The sequence below is a fragment of the Gadus chalcogrammus genome, chromosome 8 (genome assembly GCF_026213295.1).
Source record: "Gadus chalcogrammus isolate NIFS_2021 chromosome 8, NIFS_Gcha_1.0, whole genome shotgun sequence".
In the NCBI taxonomy this organism is placed as follows: Eukaryota; Metazoa; Chordata; class Actinopteri; order Gadiformes; family Gadidae; genus Gadus; species Gadus chalcogrammus.
This window is the reverse complement of record NC_079419.1, coordinates 12,557,267-12,577,766: the sequence shown is the minus strand read 5'-3', so window position 1 is coordinate 12,577,766 and position 20,500 is coordinate 12,557,267. Positions and strand designations below refer to the sequence as shown.

Genomic DNA, 20,500 nt, shown 5'->3' with positions numbered 1-20,500 from the left:
TTCCCAGCTGTCCACAGGCCCTTGTGCGCGTTTACGAAGGGAAGGTGTGAGGAACCTTGACTCCTCAAGTTTGACACCAGAGAGCTAACTTTCATTTCAGACCATTAGAGCTGCTATTGTTAGCTCCCCTGTTCTTTAGCACAGGGTCACTTGAGGTGGTGTGTAGCGAGTGAGCCAGCCTCCTCCGTGTGTACTTTGGTTGTCTTTCATGCAATCTTCATTAGCCCTCATTCAGGCTGGGAAGCAGTGCCTGGCTTTATCATCCTATAGCCCTCCTGTCTAGTGGCTTGAGATAGCAGTTCATCTGGTACATCTCTGTTATGGTACAGAACACAGGGTCACCGTTTTTAAGGTATGGTTGGATGTATGTTTTTTATAGATTGAAATTGTGGTTTTCTTGATGTATTTTTTAGTCTTTAGGTCAAACTAAACAATTAATGATATCTGTAAGGTACATAAAGGACAGCGAGATTTCATTATGCATTCATACATATATTTAATCTGTAGTACAGCAAACATTACAAGAAAAATTATGTGAGTACCTAAATAATCAAGGCCTCTTCAGGTCTTAAGCTTCTTGAAGGCCTGTTTCCCCAAAGTAGTACTGTTGCTTTTATTAGATAGGCTGCATTTAATCAGATACACTAATCAATACATTAATTTACTTGTATTCACTCTGTTCAGGTAATGTTTGTATTAAGCTATGATGAATTAATTCGGTGGTTCAAATTAAGAAAATAACCAGCTGCAGGCCTACCCTAAAGCTGTTTAATAGGCAAGTTGTTTTAATGACAATTGAGACTACTTTCTCAATTATTTTGTATTTGTTTACATTGATTGATTGATTGATTGTCTTTATTTCTAACATGTAAACAATAAAAAAAAACATGATTATTAATCAATTAATGATTATCAAAAACGAGATAAAGCGACATAAAGCTGGCATGAAGTGATAACACACATTTAAAACCACATTAACGCCGGTGGCTCTCTCGTCAACCTATGAGGTAACTCCAAATCCTGTGAGAAAAGAATGAAGGTAATCGGCTTGTTGCTGATTGGTTATAATGACTTTGATGCTGATTGGTTAAAGTCGTCCCCGTGACGCAGATTGTTTATTTTCGCCTTGATGCTGATTGGATGCTTTTTTTCCCGGTGTTGGCCCCCTAAATCAAAATCAAAGGATACCTATTGCGAGGATACTGACGGGCAGGCAGACGGTCATCCCTGAATGGTCAACGGTTAACTATCCAAAAATGAAAGCAACATTCGGTTATTAGTAAGTAGTAGTATTATGCCGCTTTTCCACTGCATGGTACCAGCTCGACACGACTCGACTCGACTCGACTCAGCTCGCCTTTTTTGCGTTTCCACCGCGATCTAGTACCTCAAGTGGCTGCTTTTTCTAGTACCGCCTCGCTCTAGGTTCCAAGCGGCTGAGCCGATGCTAAAAGGTGACGTCGGCAGACGGCCGGCCACTGATTGGCCAGAGAGTGTGACGAAGTCACGAGAGCGACATGGCAACCATGCTGGTAACGATAGAACAGCCATAGTAGCGCCGCAGCCAACATATTCCACTTCTTCAACATGCCAGCTAATAATACGAACACGAATACCATCGCATCGATGTTCTCCATTGTTGTTATGTGGGTTCTGTCCATGTGTGGGTTACGTAGGTGTTGTTTGCGTCGCGTACAAAAATACGTCACGGCCCTTTCGCGCAGACGACCCCGCCCACGTCCCGGAGGTACTATTTGCGGTGGAAAAGCACCCGCGCTGCTACCGTGTCGAGTCGTGTCGTGTCGAGCTACATGTGCGGTGGAAAAGCGGCATTAGTACTGACGTTTATTCTTCAGGGTGTGCGCTAATTCAGCTTAAGTGGAATATATTCTGTTGAATGCCTTAATATCGGGTAGAAAGTCACAGGCTAATATGAGGCTTGCTGCTTAAAGAAACAAGAGTGCTATAGTCCATAGTTACTTGGTAGAATAAGATGAAATGTTCTGACTATGGAGAGACGAAGACCATGAAAATTTGAGTGAAATAATTTGTATTTCCCATATCACTGTAGCCAACACACTTGAGCCTGAAATAGTTACGCTAGCTGTTTTTCTGCTTTTTTATTTTTTTATAGTAACTTTTCCCAAATACTATAAAAGAAACCCTGATTATTATACTTTCATTAATTTAAATTGTAATCGTTTGGTGAGCACAATAATTCAATAAGTGCAGATGAAGAACAATACTGTTTTTGTAGTCTAGTGACTCAAGTCAATGGTTTTAGACCATCTGCTATGTAATTCAGTGTCTTTGTATAATTATCCATTAAAACTGCAGGTTAATCACATTGCCATGTATACAGTTGTAACCCTTGGTTATTGTACAGAGTAAGAAAGCACAGAGACACATAGAAGTCCAATGCAGATGCCCTTTATGCTACGCCAACTAAATGTACTACATGCGTAAGGAGACATCTTTATTAAGCATAGAAGGATGCCTCAAGAAGTAGAATTATGTCACCAAAACTCACTATTCATTTTTATTTGGACTTTCGGAAAATTAATACAGCTTATACATCAGAATGCATCTGGTTGTGTATAAGCTAAGTGTCACTTACCCTAATTCCTGTTAGTGTCTGCTTGTGGAGTTGAATAGTAGAGTCCATGGCCCGCAGGTCATCTCCCTCTTAAGGTTGCTGCCGGTCAACCAAATATGGGGATGAACTTCTTGGAAAGACGTTGTGCAGTTGTTAGTGCAGTATATCAAACATGGGGAGGGCCTTTTCCCACCGGCAGCATGATATGTTTCCAATATCCAGTCATAATAATGAATGATTTGATGTGCAATAAAAAAAGAAGCAATAGCCATGCAACTCTAAAAATATGTTCCTTTGAAAGGCACATATTATGTGCAATAATGGATTATGTAAATTGTGTTATTTATAAAATGAATTTACTTGTTGAGACTAGCTGAAAATGTTCAACAATTGGTTTACGTTGTGAAAAGGGTAAGTGACATTGAACGTCTTCTTTTCAACTTTTTTATTTCGAGTGACAATTCCAAGTAACAAAGTATCAAAAGGTCATGCCTGGAAGTTGACACACCCAGAATCTAATAATTATTACAAACCAAAGTCAACCAAACCCAAGTCTTACATATAAATTATGATACAATGTGTAACCAAAGAGCATTTTATGGAGTTCGAAATTTTGGTTTCTGAGCATCGTATGAGGACAATAGAAGGTTCCAGCTGTCAATGTCTAATAAGGACAGGGGTCGGATTACTTTCAGTGGTCACTGGTCACCCATACTTTTCTAATGGCTTCAGTCTGCACCCTTTGTCTCGTCCTGTCATCATGCCATTGTTTCCCTCCCCTTTGGCCTTGCCGACAAAGATAACCCTGTGAAATTCTTGCCTTGTTTTTTTGTCTGTCTCTTTGTGAATGGCATATGTGATAGATAAGAGGCAACAGGTGCAATACTGGTCTGGGGATTTTTTTATGTGGTCCGTTTTATCGGCCAAGGAATGCTTTTTTCCGTTATTAATGCTTCATGTGACTGGAAGAACATGACCCGTCGCAACAATTATCGAAAAGGATTGTATTATTCGTCAGGGCATCACTATTTTAGTGTTCTGTTGTGCTGTGTTTGGTTGCTGTACACAGACCTGGATGACCTTCCTTTGCTCTTTCCTTCCAACTAACAAGCCTGCTTATGTGATTAAAGCTAACCTACCACACCATAAACTAGTCTGTAAAAACATTCACAAAACACAGTGGAAAAAAATTATCAAAAGAAGAATTATTCCCACTGGTATGAAAAATCCCCATGAAATCATTGTCATATTTAAAAGTGCAATAAGATGAACATTTCCTTGGTGCTTCGAGAACATGCACAGAGAGCCTCCCCACCAACGCGACTCGCAAGGAGGTTCAATTTAGTCGATTGGAATAAGCTTTCAAATTTGTTCATTCCAAGCTGTCAATGCCTCCCTGTAGACACCATAGTCTGGTGTTCCGTCGTCGTTCGTTCCTCGCACAAACTCGCCAGATGCTCGACCAATCTGTTGGCAGTTGGCGTCTCCGTTGATGGAAGCGACAGGTGGTGTCACCACCTGGGGATGCTGTGGCTGTATGCTAAAACCCATAGGTGTCCTAGGTGCTACTGTCAATGTCAGTAGGGTTGATTCAGAGAACAGCTAGTGCTTGGCCGTTATAATTATGGGATGTTGCTCCCATAAACAAGCATCAGTACAACAATGCTCCTGTTGCTTGGCAAGATTGTTTTTTATTTCCATGGTTAATGTTTTAATATGTTTCCAATCTTTTAACTTCAAACTATGCAATATTTGTGTGCTCTTCCTCAGCATGCATCAAAGAGAACAAAACCAAAAGGAGCTTGCAGTGCCCAGGAAGACCTGTGCAATGTTCCCATTGTTTCCAGGGGTTGATGGTACCAAAGCATCACAGAGCGTTTGCTCTCCTGCAGCTAAATGTTGGCAAGTAGGCAAACAAAGACTGTTCTAAAGACTGTTTCAATTACAAACACAAATTTTCAACTTTCTGTGGGTCGATTTTAAAGGCACGCAATATAACTTTAGCTTAGTAAAACCTGAAGTACACAGTACATTATATGTCATTTTAGTTTTAATTGGTACCCCTTCATTGTAGTCTTTGCAAAAATAAAAATAAATGTTGCTGTGGATATCTAAGAGCATTAACAAACACAATAAGCCTATATATTAACTTTAAATGTGAATTAAGTAGAATTTAGTGGCATTTTGCGGAACTGACTTTACAGAAATGGAATATAATATTCTGAAGTAGGTTTTAATAAGTCTATAATCCCAAGTAAATAAGAATTGTTATGTTTTCGTTACCTAAGAATTAGCCCTTTATAGCTAGATAGGGAGTAGGTACTGTTCTGTTGAGCCTGCCTTGTTGATGTTTTATACAGTGGCCCAGAATGGACAAACGGATCTAGAGGGGACTCATTTCGTTTTTCATCATGGAAGACTTGCATGTTAGATATGATGTATCGTGTTACTGCCTAAACACAATTTATGAATCTATCAATGAACCTCATCCCTTGTAAATGATGGAATCATTTAGGAATAACCTGCTTTCACCTGACAGGCCAGTACAGGCCACAGGGGCTCATCCTACGTCACTGCAGTGGGATGGGAGCGTTCAGTTTGTCCCCGATAGAGGCCATTAAATCCTGCGGCACCATTAATATAATCGTATACATTTTTATCAAAACATTATACATTTTGTAGGACTTTAGGAAGTTTATTTCTATATAGGATTATTTTGTTTTCAAGTACCCTCCCACACCCTCTGGTATGACTATTTCTGTCCTCCTACTTATTTAGTCTTATTTAGTTTCATTTCTACATACCGCATTTTTTTCTGCTTTTAAAACAAGTCTTCTCATTCAAGGTAACATTGCTTCAATGTTGAGTAGACATACTCACAGTGTCATTATGGTGTATTACCAGAGGGTGGCAGGCATGATCCACTAGGTTGTCACAACTCTGCAATGTGACTAACATCATGCCCGAGGCTAGGTCTTCCACACAGATGGAGTAAACTGTTTTATATTCTCAATCTCTGTTTTCCACTTATTGAGATTAAACAATTGCATCATCTGCTGCACTTTCTACACTTTCTCCTTTTCTAAGTGTCCTATTAATGATCAATCAATTAAGGAGAACGTAATGAGGATAGAGGTTATGATTGAGTTCAACTGTATGAAATAACGACTGGGCACATTATTATATTTGAATGCACTTTCGCTTTATTCTACAGAAACACATTGGGGACCAGGGGAACCCTCATCAGTTCCAAAGGGTCCATGGTGGACCTCCGGTAGAATCACTCCTCATCCAGCCCCCTCTGGTGGTAAGAGAGCAGAGAGAGTAGATTTAGAGCGAGAGAGAGTGTGTAAGGAATTTAAGGTACATTTATGTGGAGGTATTCTAATTAACAATAACAACTTGACTTTACTGCGATGCATGTTGCAGGCTTGAGTCAACGCATCGCTTCAATTATATATGCAAATAGCCTTTAACTAATAAGCACTAACGATTGCATTTATTATTTAGAATACGATACTGTGTGTGAATTTACAGGGACAATCGTAACTGTGTCAGCTTAAAATGTCTATCCTAAAATAAAGGCCACTGAATCAAATTCCATAACAAACATTCAATTACTCTGAAGTCCAGATAAATTTCAGCTAGGAAATATTAAAAGCTGCTGGTGTCTCTTGTTTGTCAAACAATATCTAAATTCACTCCATAATTAACCATTAAGACACATAACTGATTCTTTATTATAAATAAAAACATTTTAAATCGGCAGTCCTGATTTGTTTCCGGTTTCCTGATACACCTTTAAGAGGTCGCCCACAAGTCCCGTAAACAATTCAGATATTATAGAATATAAACAGTGACTGTGAAAGTAGCTTTGATGAATGCAGCCTTAATTATTGAAATGATCATCGTCTTTATGTCGGCCACTGACCTTGGGGCCCCCGTCGCGGCTCTTGGCCCTCAGCTTGTTGACCTGTGTCTCAGCGATGTCTGCTCTCTCCTCAGCCTCGTCCAGCTCATGCTGCAGCTTACGGAACTTGCCCAGGTGGCAGTTGGCCTGTTCCTCCTGTTTCCACAGGGATGTAACAGAAGCAAAGCCAACCAGGTTCATTACAAACCCTTCTAGACATGTTAATAGCTTGAACCTTACCTGTAGCAGTCTAGACCGAGCTATGGCCTGTGATCATTGACTATTGGAATCACTTTGGGATAGTAGTATTCCACAGAACATTACGTATTCTATTACACATATATCAAAAATAATAATAGCAGGCACCCAAGAGGGTCTGGCACACATTCTACCTGCTACATACTAAACGTTGTAGATAGTGGAGCTGAAAGTTTCACACTTACAGCCTCCTCAGATGTCCTCTTGTAGGCTTTGACCTTCAGCTGCAGCTTGTCTACAAGGTCTTGGAGACGAGTGACGTTCTTGCGATCCTCATCAGTCTGAAAAATGTTGATAAATGTATATGAATACATATAGTACTTGTGTTCTCTACTCAAATACTGTACTTCAACAAATGGGGTCACTCCACTTGATCGTGAGTAAATAAAGAGCCAACTCTCCCTGCTGAAGGACATTTGTATTATAATGGAGTTTCACTTAGAAGTATTTTTCCATTAGCGCTTGTAAAATAAATGAATAAAGCACCTGATATGTCAGCTCTTTGATTCGTCTCTCGTATTTGCGGATTCCCTTCACTGCTTCACCGCTCTTCTTTTGCTCAGACTCCACCTCGGTCTCCAGCTCCCGTACCTGAGAATACCAACAATTACAATTAAAGCATCCATTACAAATACATTCATAGATTAGGTATCGCTGTCTAACTACAGCAAATAAAGCCATAGCAGCCTACTTCAAATATGCAGCCTACTGCTTTAAAGTATACTGGAAAGGTTAAACATGGTGTGAAACCTTTCCTGACTACTTAAGAGCAGCAGTGACTACCTGCATGTTTTTTGGTGTTGGAAGAAACCAGCACCTGCATATCATGCAACTTCCACACAGAAAGGTCCCAGGGGAGATGAAATGCAGGATGTGTGTGTGTGTGTGTGTGTGTGTGTGTGTGTGTGTGTGTGTGTGTGTGTGTGTGTGTGTGTGTGTGTGTGTGTGTGTGTGTGTGTGTGTGTGTGTGTGTGTGTGTGTGTGTGTGTGTGTGTGTGTGTGTGTGTGGCTATACAGTACTCACCCTGGCCTCCAGCTTCTGGACCTGCTTCTTGCCCCCCTTCATAGCAATCTGCTCAGCCTCATCCAGGCGGTGCTGCAGGTCCTTGATGGTCTGCTCCATGTTCTTCTTCATGCGCTCCAGGTGAGAGCTGGTGTCCTGCTCCTTCTTCAGCTCCTCTGCCATCATGGCCGCATCAGTAATGGCCTTCTTGGCCTTTTCCTCAGCATTCCTGCACTCCTGCAAAGCCTCCTCCACCTCAGACTGAAGCTGGGACGTATCGGCCTCCAGCTTCTTCTTCTGGTTTATCAGGCTGGTGTTCTGAAGATTCAGAAGAGATCAGTAAATGAGAGCTGCAGACTCTACTGTTACTGGTTATTCTCAGTCTCTAAATGAATCTGTCATTGGTGATTATCAAAATGAACGAATGTATAATTGCCTTACCTGTGAGTGCAGTAACTGCACCCTCTCACTGACATCCAGCAGCTCTTGCTCAGCAAGTTTGCGACAGCGTTCAGTTTGCTCGAGAGCGGACCTCAGCTCCTCCAGTTCAGCCTGCATCAGGTTGTTACGCCTCTCCACGATTGCCATGTTCTCCTTAAGATCCTCATTGGCCCGAAGAGACTCGTCCAGCTGGATTTGAGAATCTTTGAGGTGACCATGGACAGACTTCAGCTGCTTCTGGGCTTCAGACGCCTGCCGGTTGGCCTGGCTGAGCTGGATCTCCATCTCATTGAGGTCTCCCTCCATCTTCTTCTTCAAGCGGAGGGCCTCATTCCTGCTGCGGCACTCTGCTTCCAGAGAGCTCTGCAGGGTGTCTATGTTCCTCTGCAGGTTCCTCTTGGTCTGCTCCATCTCCTCATCCTTCTCAGCCAACTTCCTTTCGATTTCAGCCTTAACCTGATTGAACTCAAGCTGGGCTCTCAGAATCTTTCCCTCTTCATGCTCCAAGGAGGCCTAGTAAGAGTAAAGCTTCTTATTAAAAAACAGGTATGCTGTTCATTCATTATACACAGTATTGTGTATATATCTATATATTTGAAAGTTTTAGTGAACCCTCTGTTTCATATCAAATTTGAACACTGAGATTTAAAATGTATTGCTTTGGGCTGAGATTTTTAGGATGGAGAGAGCGTAACCATGGGGTGATCCCCATGGTTACAGTTATAATGAGCGAGTTGCATGAAATACAAGTGTCCGAGAGGCTTAACCCTCTCTTGGACGCGGACAGCGAAATAAACCGCCGCCCAGACTGAGCTCCACGAATCCATGCGCACACACACCACGGTGTTGCACTTTAATTGGGGCATAATCCTCTCATGGATTTATATGATGGCGATCTAATAAGAGATATTACCACGTTGAATCTGAATCTGAATCTGAATCTGAATCTGAAGTACGATTTTCAAGTTAAGCGATTTTGGGTTCACTGCCTCTTTTAAAGCATGTCCTTACCTCCGCTTCCTCCAGAGCAGATTGGATCTCACTCTTCTCCTGTTCCAGCTGTTTCCTCAGTTTCTCCAGTTCATGGATGCTCTTTGACCCCTCACCAAGTTGCTCAGTAAGGTCCGAGATTTCCTCTGTTTTTCATTCCATAAACAAACAAAACAAAATGACATAGCATTAGCTTTGTGACTTGGTTGATACAAACCGTAAAAGCAAAACTAATATGAAGATCCTACCTTGGAGGTTCTTGTTCTCTCTCTTAATGGTCTCCAAGTGATCCAGAGATTCCTCGTAGGAGTTCTTCAGTTTGAAGAGTTCAGTGCTCAGAGAGCGTGCCTCCTTCTGGGAGCTCTCCAGCTCACACTGAGACTCCTCAAACTTCTGCTTCCACTCAGACAGGACCTACATTTACAAATGCATAGTTGGGCCATTTTTTATGATTGTCCTGCATTCCAAATGTGAAAGAGCCCTGATTAGGTCAGATTATATAGAAACATGAACTGAAACGGTTACTTCAACGTTATTTGGATCATTCCTTCACAATCAACCCGATATAATGTTTTATGATTTTCTCTGTTGACCTTATACTACATACAGTCTTTTTAATGAAGTACTGCCTTGCCTTATCAAAGTTTCTTTGCTTTTTGTCCAGAGCGGCAGCAGCAGCATTAGACCTCTCCACATCCACCATGAGATCTTCAATCTCATTCTGCAGTCTGTGTTTGGTCTTCTCCAGGGAGGAACATTTAGCATTGACTGCCTCCACAGCCTCCTCAGCATCCTGAAGACGCTGGGCCAGCTTCTTCCTTCAGAAACCAGACAATCAAACGGTTGTTGATGCTGGATATGTTCGTGCTCCTTTGGTCAATTATCGGTGGTGCTTTGGTTTAGTACAAAGGTTGCTCGGTCATCTAACAGACAAACTTTTTGTTCGTCTTACATTTTAAAAGCAACATAGCACAAACAAAAAGCTGATCTGCAGGATGGAATTACGTTTTTTCTTTCTGGAAATGAGAGTTTAGGTTAGCGTCGTTAGTCTCCATCTTTCTTACTTGGCCTCCTCTAGTTCCTCAGTCCTCTGGATGGCATCAGTTTCATACTTGGTTCTCCACTGAGCCACCTCAGAGTTAGCTTTGGACATGCTGCGCTGTAGCTCAGCCTTGGCCTCCTGCTCCTCCTCAAACTGCTCTCTCAGCAGGTCGCAGTCATGGCGGGAGGACTGCACTGCATGGGCTAATGCATTCTTGGCCTGATAAAAAATTGAATCACAGGATTAGCATAGTACAGATAAATTTGCAATTTATTCGGGGCCAGTTGATTACACTGCCTTCAAACTAAATATAAGTGCAGGGAAGCCCTAGAATGTACCTTTGTCTCCTCTTCTAGTTGTCTCTTGAGGTCCTCAATCTGCTGAGTGTAGGACAGTTTTCCTCTTGTCAGCTGAGACACCAGGGAGTCCTTGTCCTCCATTTGCCTCGAGAGCTCACCTTGTGTTTTAGGTAGCATCATAAACATTTTGGTGTTGGTGTTCCATGGTTTAAAACAATAAGAAATCGATTGCATAGTTACGTCATTTAGCTTAAAAAAATACCAAATTATAAAAGAACGTACCATTTTCCGTCTGCAGCCTTGCCTTTTGCATGTTGAAGTCATTGATGCAACGTTGACCCTCTTCGTATTTAGTCTTGTATTCACTATTCTGATCTTCCAAGGTCCTGCACATTTTCTCTAGGTTTGTCTGAAATTAAACATATCACAGTGTACAGATTAATTTACTCATTTATTCTATTACCTCATTAGACCACACGATTTTAAAGATAGTTTTTTTTCTCATTGGACCACATAGTCTTAGTGCCAACACCAGTTCTGACTAATATCTGCTTCTTCACATAGTGGTCAAAACAACACCATAAAAAGTATAATGGTTTTGGGATAATTCTGACCCTATAGGAGTCGCTTCTTTACCATTCTGCCACCACCAGAGTCTGTTTACCTCGTATCGCTGAACAAACCACGTGTTGAACCTCTACCACTCTTTGAGTCATACCTACCCCCGAAACCACGATACCAAGGTATCAAGGTTACACTTCATCACTACCCCTAGTTAATTATGTATTAATTGGATTGTCCGTTGTATTTTGGCAAACAAAGCAAAATAAATGAATGTAGGGTGACCAGATTTGAGTTTGTGAAAAAGAGGACACTTCGTCGCGAGGGGGGGGGGGGGGCGAAAACATGGGTATTTTTTCTTTACTTCGTCCGTGAACTTACATTTACGTTGGGGCATGTCTGCAGACAGTGGCGATCCTAGGTCCAATTGCGCCCCCAGGGGGGGGGGGGGGGGGGGCCTGAGCCTATCATGAGCCTACGGACTTCAGTGAGAGTTTCAGTCCGTCTTTACACGGCACCTTCTCAAAATACCTATTCCCCGCACAATGTGGTACTTCATTAATAACCGCTACGCAGCGCATTTTTTTTTTCGATCGGTCGCCCAATGACAGACTCTCTCTACAGTCAGCTCGCGCAAGAAGGTGGAACGTAAGGGAGATACCATTTCCAGAACTTGGAAGGCCGTAATAACCATAGACATATACAATGGTAATAACTAGTAGGTTATGTGAAAGACCCAGAAACACAAATATGCGACGAGGCAAAAAAAAATATGCAACGAGATAATGTCCGAAAACCGGACATTATCATCAATTAATAAAACCCCCCCGGACGCCCCGGACGGGACGTAAAAAGTGGACATGTCCGGGGAAAAGAGGACGTTTGGTCACCCTAAATGAATGAATCAAACCTTTGTCTTAACGATATGTTCCATGTTGGAGACCACATCGTCCAGCTCCAGTCTGAGCTCGCTCTTCTCCTTCTCCAGCTTCTGCTTGACTCTCTGCAGGTTGTCGATCTGCTCCCCAAGATCGGATACACTGTCAGCTTGCTTCTTCCGGAGTGTGGCAGCGGTAGACTCGTGTTGCAGAGTGGCCTCTTCAAGGTCTCTGCGGAGCTTCTGGAACTCGGCTTCCCTCTTCTTGTTCATCTCAATCTGGGCAGATGTTGCTCCGCCAGCCTCCTCCAGCCTCTCACTGATCTCCTCCAGCTCTCTGGCCAAGTCTGCTCTCTGTTTCTCCACCTTGGCTCGGGCAGCTCGCTCTGCCTCAAGCTCCTCTTCCAGTTCTTCAATGCGGGCCTAATGAAGATGAAAGCGCTCATAACATCACATTTTTCAACTTTTTTCTGCTTTTTGTTCTCTCACTTTTTTTTAATCTTATTTACCTGAAGCTCTTTAAGTTTCTTTTGAAGCTGAATGCTAATTGCCTGCTCATCTTCAATTTTACTGTTGAGTTGGCTCACTTCAAAGTCTTTCCTGTGGTGACAAACAGTTCAGAGGTCATAAACATATTTAATATTTGTTCTACATCATTCTATGTCATCTGTAGTCCATGTATGTAATTGAAATGTGTGATGTGCTTACTTTTTAAGCCGCTCCTCAAGTTGCTGCTTGTCATTCTCAAGGTCCATTAGGCTTTCCTGAGTTAACTTCAAGTCTCCTTCCAACTTTCTCTTAGCTCTCTCAAGGTCCATACGAATTTTCTTCTCTTGTTCCAGTGACCCTTCAAGCTGAATAAAGTATCACATGGATGAAATAATGAAGACATTTTAATGTTATCGAGTACTTAGAGCTGTCAAACAACAATCGTAAGACGTGCAGTATCCTACTTACATCATCCACTTGCTGCTCCAGCTTGACTTTGGCCTTGGTCAGAGTGTTGACTTTGTCTTCCTCACTCTGTAGGTCATCCAGTGTTTGTTGATGAGACTCCTGTAAGGCTTTCTTCTCCTTGGTCAACTTGGTAATGATTTCATCCAGAGAAGCCATTTCCTCAACTAGGTTCTTCACCTACAAATGTGGCAATGATTTGTCAATGTTATGATGAAATTACGATACTGCATCTATGGATCTCAGGATTGTCAAAGGATTTTTCCTACCTTGTTCTCAGTTGCATGCTTCTCTTTCTCCACCTTTGCCAGTGTTAGTTCCAGGTCATCTATATCCTTCTTCAACTCAGAGCACTCATCTTCCAGCTTCCTCTTCTTAGCAGTAAGTTCAGCGTTCATCTCCTCCTCATCCTCCAGTCTCTCGGAAAGCTCCTTGGCCTTTGCTTCCATCTGAATCTTATTTTTGATAAGCCCTTCACATCTTTCCTCAGCATCTGCAAGATTATCTTGTTCCTGTAATTCAATATTGGTCATTTTATTATTAGTTATTATTATTCATTACTATTATGACTTTAATACTGCTATATTTACATATATAAAATTTAAATAAAACGTACAGCTTGGACACCGAGCTGCAGGTCGTTCTTCTCTTGGAGAAGAGACACCATTTTCTCCTCTAGTTCCTTCCTGCGAGCCTCTGACTTTGCGTAAGCCTCCTTCAACTTCAGGAATTCTTCCTTCATGTTGGCCATCTCTTTCTCTGCCTCCGCCGATCTCAGCAGAGGTTTGATCTTGAAGAACAGCTTCATCCAGGGCCAGTTCTTCACTCCCATGAAGGCACGGATGTTCCACTGGATTACCAGTAGTGCATCTCTGTTAGAGAGCAATGCAATCGTAAATAATTCAATAATGACAGAGTAATATTTTAATTACTACATCAACTGCAAATAATTATCCAAAAAGGAGTTCATCATAAAGTGTGATAATGTCTGAAGAGAAAACATACTAATTAAATAATATATTGATATTATTAGTTCAAGGCTTGCTTCATTTCATTTGTCTGACCTTCGCTCCACAATCTTCTGGAATTCTAGCCTTGCAAGGAGTCCCCTTGCCCGAGACTGGATCCCAGATATGATAAGTGACAGACGGTCATCTCTCATCTCCTCAAGTGTCCCGAGGAGACCGGCCTTGAAGAACACCTAGAACCCATTCGAGTAGAAACAACTTAATGATCAAGCATGCAACTGGTGCTGGATCAAATCCAACCAGTTGAATGTGGCTTATCGCACATCTGATTAATGAATTCTTACTTTAGTGTGTCCAAACTTGTACTGGTTGTGATCAATATCCAGACAACCAAGTAGCTTCTCAGCCCCTTTCCTGCTGTCTATAAATTGTCCGTCTGGGATTGCGGCAGGATTAAGGATGCGGTATCTGCAATATAGGTATTCAATTACTCAATTTAAATTGTACAATTGTTAGACATGATCAACAACCTTCTCATGGAGTTACCTCTGTTTGAAATCTGCATACAGAATCCTGTTGGGGAAGCCCTTCCTGCAGATCCTGATGCCTTCCAGCACACCGTTACAGCGTAGCTGGTGCATCACCAGAGGGTTCTCCATGGCCCCAGGATTCTTGCTCTCATTGGGGATGATGCAGCGGACAAAATGAGGGTGAGTAGACCTCAAGTTGGTCATCAGCTTGTTCAGGTTCTCCTGTTAATAGGAAAATAAGCACATTTTCAACATAAAAAATAAAAATATAAACTTTTAATATCGATGTTGAACACTGAACTTAATCATAAAACTATTCTTAATCTTAAAAGTGTGTTTTACATGACATGCAAAGGTAAATTATCTTGAATGGATTATCAAAGATAAATGATCCACACAGCCAGCAGTTGTTAATTAATCGTTGAATAACCACAACGATCTTGGATCATGATGGCCTCTTGTTTTGTTCTCTAGTTTTACTAACCCTGTGCAACGCTGACACAGTCTGGAAGGAGGATCCCTTCTTCTTACTTCCACCACCTTTTCCTCCTTTTCCATCTGTTGATCCAGTACAAAAAACTTGAAAATTAGCATTCCCAATTAAACCAAGACAATATTGATGATGATGATGTGCTCTTGTAGTCAATAAGATATTCTTCCCTTTCCAAATTAGTTTACCTGAATCTGTACCAGCGTAATTTACGAAGAGGTTGGACAACATTTTAAGATTTGACTTCTGGTAAAGTCCCACAACAGTTTCATTCAATGGATCCTTGTTCTTCACCAGCCAGTTAAAGATGTTGTAGTCAACAGTGCCAGCGTAGTGAACCAGGGAGAAGTGGGCCTCTGGTTTCCCCTTGACAACCCTGGGCTTCTGGAAGTTGTTGGATTTCCCCAGGTGGTTGTCATACAGCTTGGCTTTGAATGTGGCATCACTGGCCTTGGGGAACATGCACTCCTCTTCAAGGATAGACATGATGCCCATGGGCTAAGGAGAGGAAAAACGTGTGAAACACTATATTTAATACCATAATCTATGTATTTTGACACATAATTCTTGGGAAATATTTCCATATTCTACCTTTTCAATCAAGTCGATGCAGGCCTGCAAGTCCATACCAAAGTCAATGAAAGTCCATTCAATGCCCTCTTTCTTATACTCTTCCTGCTCCAGCACAAACATGTGGTGGTTGAAGAACTGTTGCAGTTTCTCGTTGGTAAAGTTGATGCAGAGCTGCTCGAAAGTGTTGTACTGAAACAGAAAATGTCAATGCTCCGTTCAGCTGACGATACAGTATATTGCATATATATGAAGATACTGTACACAGATCGTCTGAACTCACATCAAAGATCTCAAATCCAGCAATGTCCAGCACTCCAATGAAGTACTGGCGGGACTGCTTGGTATCGAGGGACAGGTTGATCCTCACCACCATCCACAAGAACATCTTCTCGTACACTGACTTGGACAGCGCACCGATGGCGTAGTACACCTTGCATGGAAACACATCATTTAAATAACTCTTTCTCTACATCCAGATCAGCAAAATAATTGTACACCCTTTGAGCATTTACACACCTGCTGAACACTCTGTCCCTTGGTGACCCACTCATTTCCTACTTTGACTCTTGGGTGACACAAACCCTTGATGAGGTCTGCAGAGTTCAGGCCCATCAGATACGCAACTTTGTCAGCATCTGCATAGGGGCAAAGATAAACGATATTTATAGTCTTGCCTAACGGTTGCCTTCTGGACACGGTGATCTGCCTTTCTGCTTATCGTCATTTAACAAGGCTCACCCTCGCTGCCATCAGGCTCAGCCTGCTCCTCACGCTGTTTCTGCTTGAACCTCATGTTGCCATAGTGCATGATGGCACCAATCATCTTATAGATGCCATTTTTGTCTTCTTGGGTGAAGCCCAGCACATCAAAAGCATCCTAGTTGAGGAGAAAATGCATGGTATTGTCTCTACAATTCAAGATCATGGATAGAGAATGAATCTTAGTCCTCAAAGTAGGAAAATAATAATCTGGATTTACATCAGTCATCACTAGTTCCTCAGCATCATCGATGGAGGCTACTGTCGTCTCCCCTTGAGAAATGAAGGAGTAGTCGTAGGGGTTGTTGGTGATGAGCAGCATTTCTGAAATAGAAAAACAATGCATTATGTGGTGGTTGTGAATATAATACGGTCGAGCTAGTTCTGGCAGGGACCTCTAGTCATACGTTGCGGCTGATGGCTAACGCGGCCCAGTCAAACGCACCTACACTGATAGGCAGTCAACACTGATAGCCGAATTCGCCCACAAGCACCCAAGCCTCCACCGGCTTTGGTTCTGCTCTGTCAAGTATACAATGGGTTGAGATATCTGATGTACCCCATGGGGGATTGTATACTGTTGGTTTGATGTTGGTATTCTGTATCTGACATCTGTATGTCGTGCTTTAAATCCGACAGCAGGGAGCGGCTGAAAAAAGTTGAACAATACCGCCATACTAAATTGAGTGATTCCCGACAATAGTAGTATAATGCAGAATAGTGTAATGTACGGTCTTTGATTTACCAAGCAACTCAGGTTTCTTCTGAGACAGAATCTGGTAGAAGATATGGTAATCTCTCTCAGCCTTCAGCTGGAAAGTGACACGAGACTTTTCCAATAGATCTGTGAAGAGGTATATATCTAGTCAAGCAAAGTTATTCACAAAGCATATTTACCAATATTTAAGGATTCCTAACAATCCTCCAGAAAAATTCAATAAAATCAGGTCGAAGTCTGGATCAGAATTGCTATCATTAACAAAAAAAATTGTGTGAAATAAAAAAAGCCACTTACAAGTCTCAATATCCGCAGAGGCCAGCTTTCCACTGGCAGCGAAATGGATTCTAATAAATTTGCCCTGAAAATAACAAGTTAACACAAAATCAGGGTTGTTTAATAGATAGGATTAATAGTAGACAGGAACTTTATTAATCCCTCGGGAAGATTCCCTCAGGGAATAGCACCGCATTATCAAACCCATGGTACTGAAAATATATCTCATTGTAGAAAAGCACTCACAAATCTGGAAGAATTGTCGTTCCTGATGGTTTTAGCGTTACCGAAGGCCTCCAGGGCTGGGTTAGCCTGGATGATTTGATCCTCCAAGGTGCCCTGGGACAACAAGACAACAGAAGTTTAAACTAGCTAGTTTTCCAAATGAGGTTAAGATTGTCTGAATTTTAAGTCTAAGCATGATGTTGAGGTTCAAATAGTCTGAAGGTTATGACAGAGCCTAAGAATGTTGAGCTAGTCATTTCAAGATTGTCACCTTTTTGTCAGAGTTTCCTTCCTTCTTCCCACCGGCAGCGGCGATACTGGCAAAGTACTGAATAACACGCTTGGTGTTGACTGTTTTCCCAGCACCAGATTCTCCGCTGGTAACATAAGTTGATGATGTCAAATCTTAGTCTTATTGAAATAAGCTTACTTTTTTGTTTCTGAATATCAGATACGACCAGAAAAGTCTCATTACAAAACTATTACTTTTTAGACAGATAGAAAGACCTAACACAAAAATAAGAGGGTTTTGGCCTTTATTATAACTCAAATGAACCAGATGAGCTATATAAATGGAACAGCAGGATTTGTGTATTTCTTAACCCAGAATCAATCGCATGGCAAGAGCACTTTCTTTCTGGATTTGGGGGATTTCTTCAGTCGGATTCTTAAAGATCTAGCTTAGGATCTGGTTCCTCCTAATTGCCTTCCCTACCTTTAATATTCAGATTTCACCACACTCAACACTGCCAGTTTTAACATAATCATCCAAAAAATAACTTAGCCCAAAAAACTCACGTGATAAGAATCGATTGGTTTTCTCTGTCTGGAAAACAAAAAGTACAAAAGCGATCAGAAAACTTGTAATTTAAAGCCAGGTCCCAGGATATTTCATGACACTGAGGTGTAATCACCTGTCAGCATGTACTGGTAGGCATTGTCAGAGATTGAGAAGATATGAGGAGGAGCTTCACTCCTCTTCTTTCCTCTGTACGCCTCCACCACCTCTTGGTTGTAGACCGGCAGCCACTTGTAGGGGTTGACCGTCACACAGAACAGCCCAGAGTACGTCTGAGGGAATCAGAGACGGAGGGGAGGGAGAATCAAAATTACAACGTTTAAAAGAAATTGCCCATTTACCGGTAGTGTGCCATTATTATTATTGTAATTATTAGAAGTGGTATCCTGTTTTCATGTTGACAAGAGTAACTCAATACAGAGATCCATTGTACGGGTAGGTCCCCAAGTAAAAGCCGAGTGAAGAGAGGACTCACGTAGATCATCCACGCTGCGTAACGCTCTTTGAGGTTGAACAGCACGGCGGGCTCGTGGAGGAAGGTGAACATCGCCATGTCTTCAATTTTATCAAACTTTGGCGGGTTCTGAGGGTGTACGTCACACTCCTTCACCGTCACGGTCTGGGAAACAGAAACAGCAGCTAATCAATCCATTGAAAACATTTTAAAAGGTTGCAAGTTGGAGTTGCATAAAACTTGAATTAGCTCAATTAACTTTAAGCAAAAACCGATTATGCAAAGACGGTGTTTGTTGTTGATGTTTCTCTTATTTAATACCACACATTTTAGTTTTTCCCTTGTGGATGCCATGTCATTGTTAACCAGAGATGCCCTGGCTTGTTCCAGCAGCGCCCAGTAGAGTAGCCACGCTCACCTTTCCCCTCTCGGTCTGGGCGATGACGGTGTCCCCTTCTCGGCTGCTGATGGTGGCCTTGACATACTCCTCGTCGGCGTCAGGGACAAAGCATTCCTTCTTCATGTCAAAGGCCCGCGTCTGGGCCTCCAGACGTTCTTTGTCCGACTTCCTCAGGTAGGACGCGGCGGGCCCAAAATCTCTCATGGTAGCATCCCCCATGTTAACGCTGTTTCCGTGGAAAAAGGCGCCCGGTTAGTCAGGGGTTATCACTGAGTTCATGCGTGCATCAGAGGAGGAAAAGCAGATAGAATATATGCTTGATGCTCGAAAGATGTGAATTCATACCTGTTGAGCCCCTACCGAAGGAGAATGGAGGTGCACTGGTCCTAAAGAAGCAAATCAAACAGTTGAATGTATTTCCCGTCCATATGAATACAAACAGTTAGCCTCAGTAGCAAGTCAGATAGAGAAGGTGTGTATGCCTGTGTGCTTCCATCTTACCGGCTGAAAGAATGGCAACCAATTCGAGGGGTCTGTCAGTGGGCCCTTTTTATAAATGAAGTCCCCCTCTGCCATATATGGGGGGGTGCTCCAGGTTCAGGAATGCTATTATGTCTGCATTGGGATTGGGGGGGTACGTGTAGGGAGGGAGGGGGTTAATGATTGGTGGAAAAGCAATATAGATATCAGCGGGTCAGTCTTATCAGTAAGGGGGGTGGGTTGGGGGCCTTAACTGTGCCATATTAGGAGATCCATGCTGTGCCACAATGATTCATATGCATCCTCCTCAGACTGCCCTGCCTGAGGAGGTGCTGCAAAGCCTCCATCTTTAAATAGTCAAGAGGAATTCCATCCTTTACATGTTTGTCCTGTGTGTCGTCTAGAATGCATGTCAGAACAATTGTTGTAGTTCTGAGGGCATATACTTCAATCATAACAGCAGACCACCTCATATTTAGTAGCATATAATAATAATTTGAATTATTACCATCAGACCAAATAATAATTTGTAGCAGGTAATCAATCAATCATCAGCAAAATATTATTTATAATTTATCGTCAGTACATTAGTTTAGGTTATCAGCTGATTAAGCACTTGTAGATACATAGTGTATGATTCATATGTGAGAATGAATATCAGTGTCATTTATTTGAGTATTCCACATATGTATAATGTATATATATATATATATATATATATATATATATATATATATATATATATATATATATATATATATGTGTGCAGAATATGTGTTAGGGTTAGGGTTAGCAAAAACGAAATACATATATATAGATATATATGTGTGCACATACAGTATGTGTGTGTACATGGCTAATACTAAGGGGAGAATACATGTACACCTATGGTATATT

The 20,500-nt window shown here is 41.8% G+C and overlaps 1 protein-coding gene and 1 long non-coding RNA gene across 6 annotated transcripts; one reads left to right on the top strand and one right to left on the bottom strand.

Moving 5' to 3' along the window:
• The first annotated feature begins 139 nt into the window (after positions 1–139).
• LOC130387115 (uncharacterized) lies at positions 140–7,473 on the top strand. The gene is made up of 4 exons (XR_008896288.1): positions 140–352; positions 4,367–4,502; positions 5,811–5,903; positions 6,602–7,473. It is a non-coding gene; the product is annotated as an uncharacterized LOC130387115 (long non-coding RNA).
• LOC130387113 (myosin-7) lies at positions 3,215–20,291 on the bottom strand. 5 transcript variants are annotated; one of them, XM_056596101.1, is made up of 37 exons: positions 19,469–20,291; positions 19,142–19,349; positions 18,745–18,888; positions 18,385–18,541; positions 18,269–18,296; positions 17,742–17,847; positions 17,492–17,584; positions 17,267–17,330; positions 16,997–17,095; positions 16,472–16,575; positions 16,231–16,369; positions 16,009–16,127; positions 15,773–15,922; positions 15,511–15,681; positions 15,108–15,417; positions 14,914–14,987; positions 14,446–14,651; positions 14,244–14,367; positions 13,996–14,132; positions 13,548–13,803; positions 13,201–13,443; positions 12,935–13,111; positions 12,686–12,831; positions 12,487–12,577; positions 12,011–12,400; positions 10,822–10,948; positions 10,579–10,697; positions 10,263–10,459; positions 9,833–10,016; positions 9,447–9,612; positions 9,220–9,344; positions 8,209–8,721; positions 7,789–8,085; positions 7,251–7,355; positions 6,950–7,045; positions 6,528–6,662; positions 3,215–5,897 (listed from the first exon to the last, which is right to left on the bottom strand). In XM_056596101.1, exons 2-37 carry the CDS (start codon positions 19,340–19,342, stop codon positions 5,877–5,879), a joined length of 5,814 nt encoding a protein of 1,937 aa, XP_056452076.1. In that variant the 5' UTR covers positions 19,343–19,349; positions 19,469–20,291; the 3' UTR covers positions 3,215–5,876. The 5 variants fall into 5 exon arrangements, with proteins under 5 accessions (XP_056452076.1, XP_056452073.1, XP_056452074.1 ...); XM_056596098.1 differs by having other exon boundaries at positions 14,914–15,417; XM_056596099.1 differs by lacking the exon at positions 3,215–5,897 and having other exon boundaries at positions 5,907–6,662.
• Between the last annotated feature and the right edge of the window lie 209 nt (positions 20,292–20,500).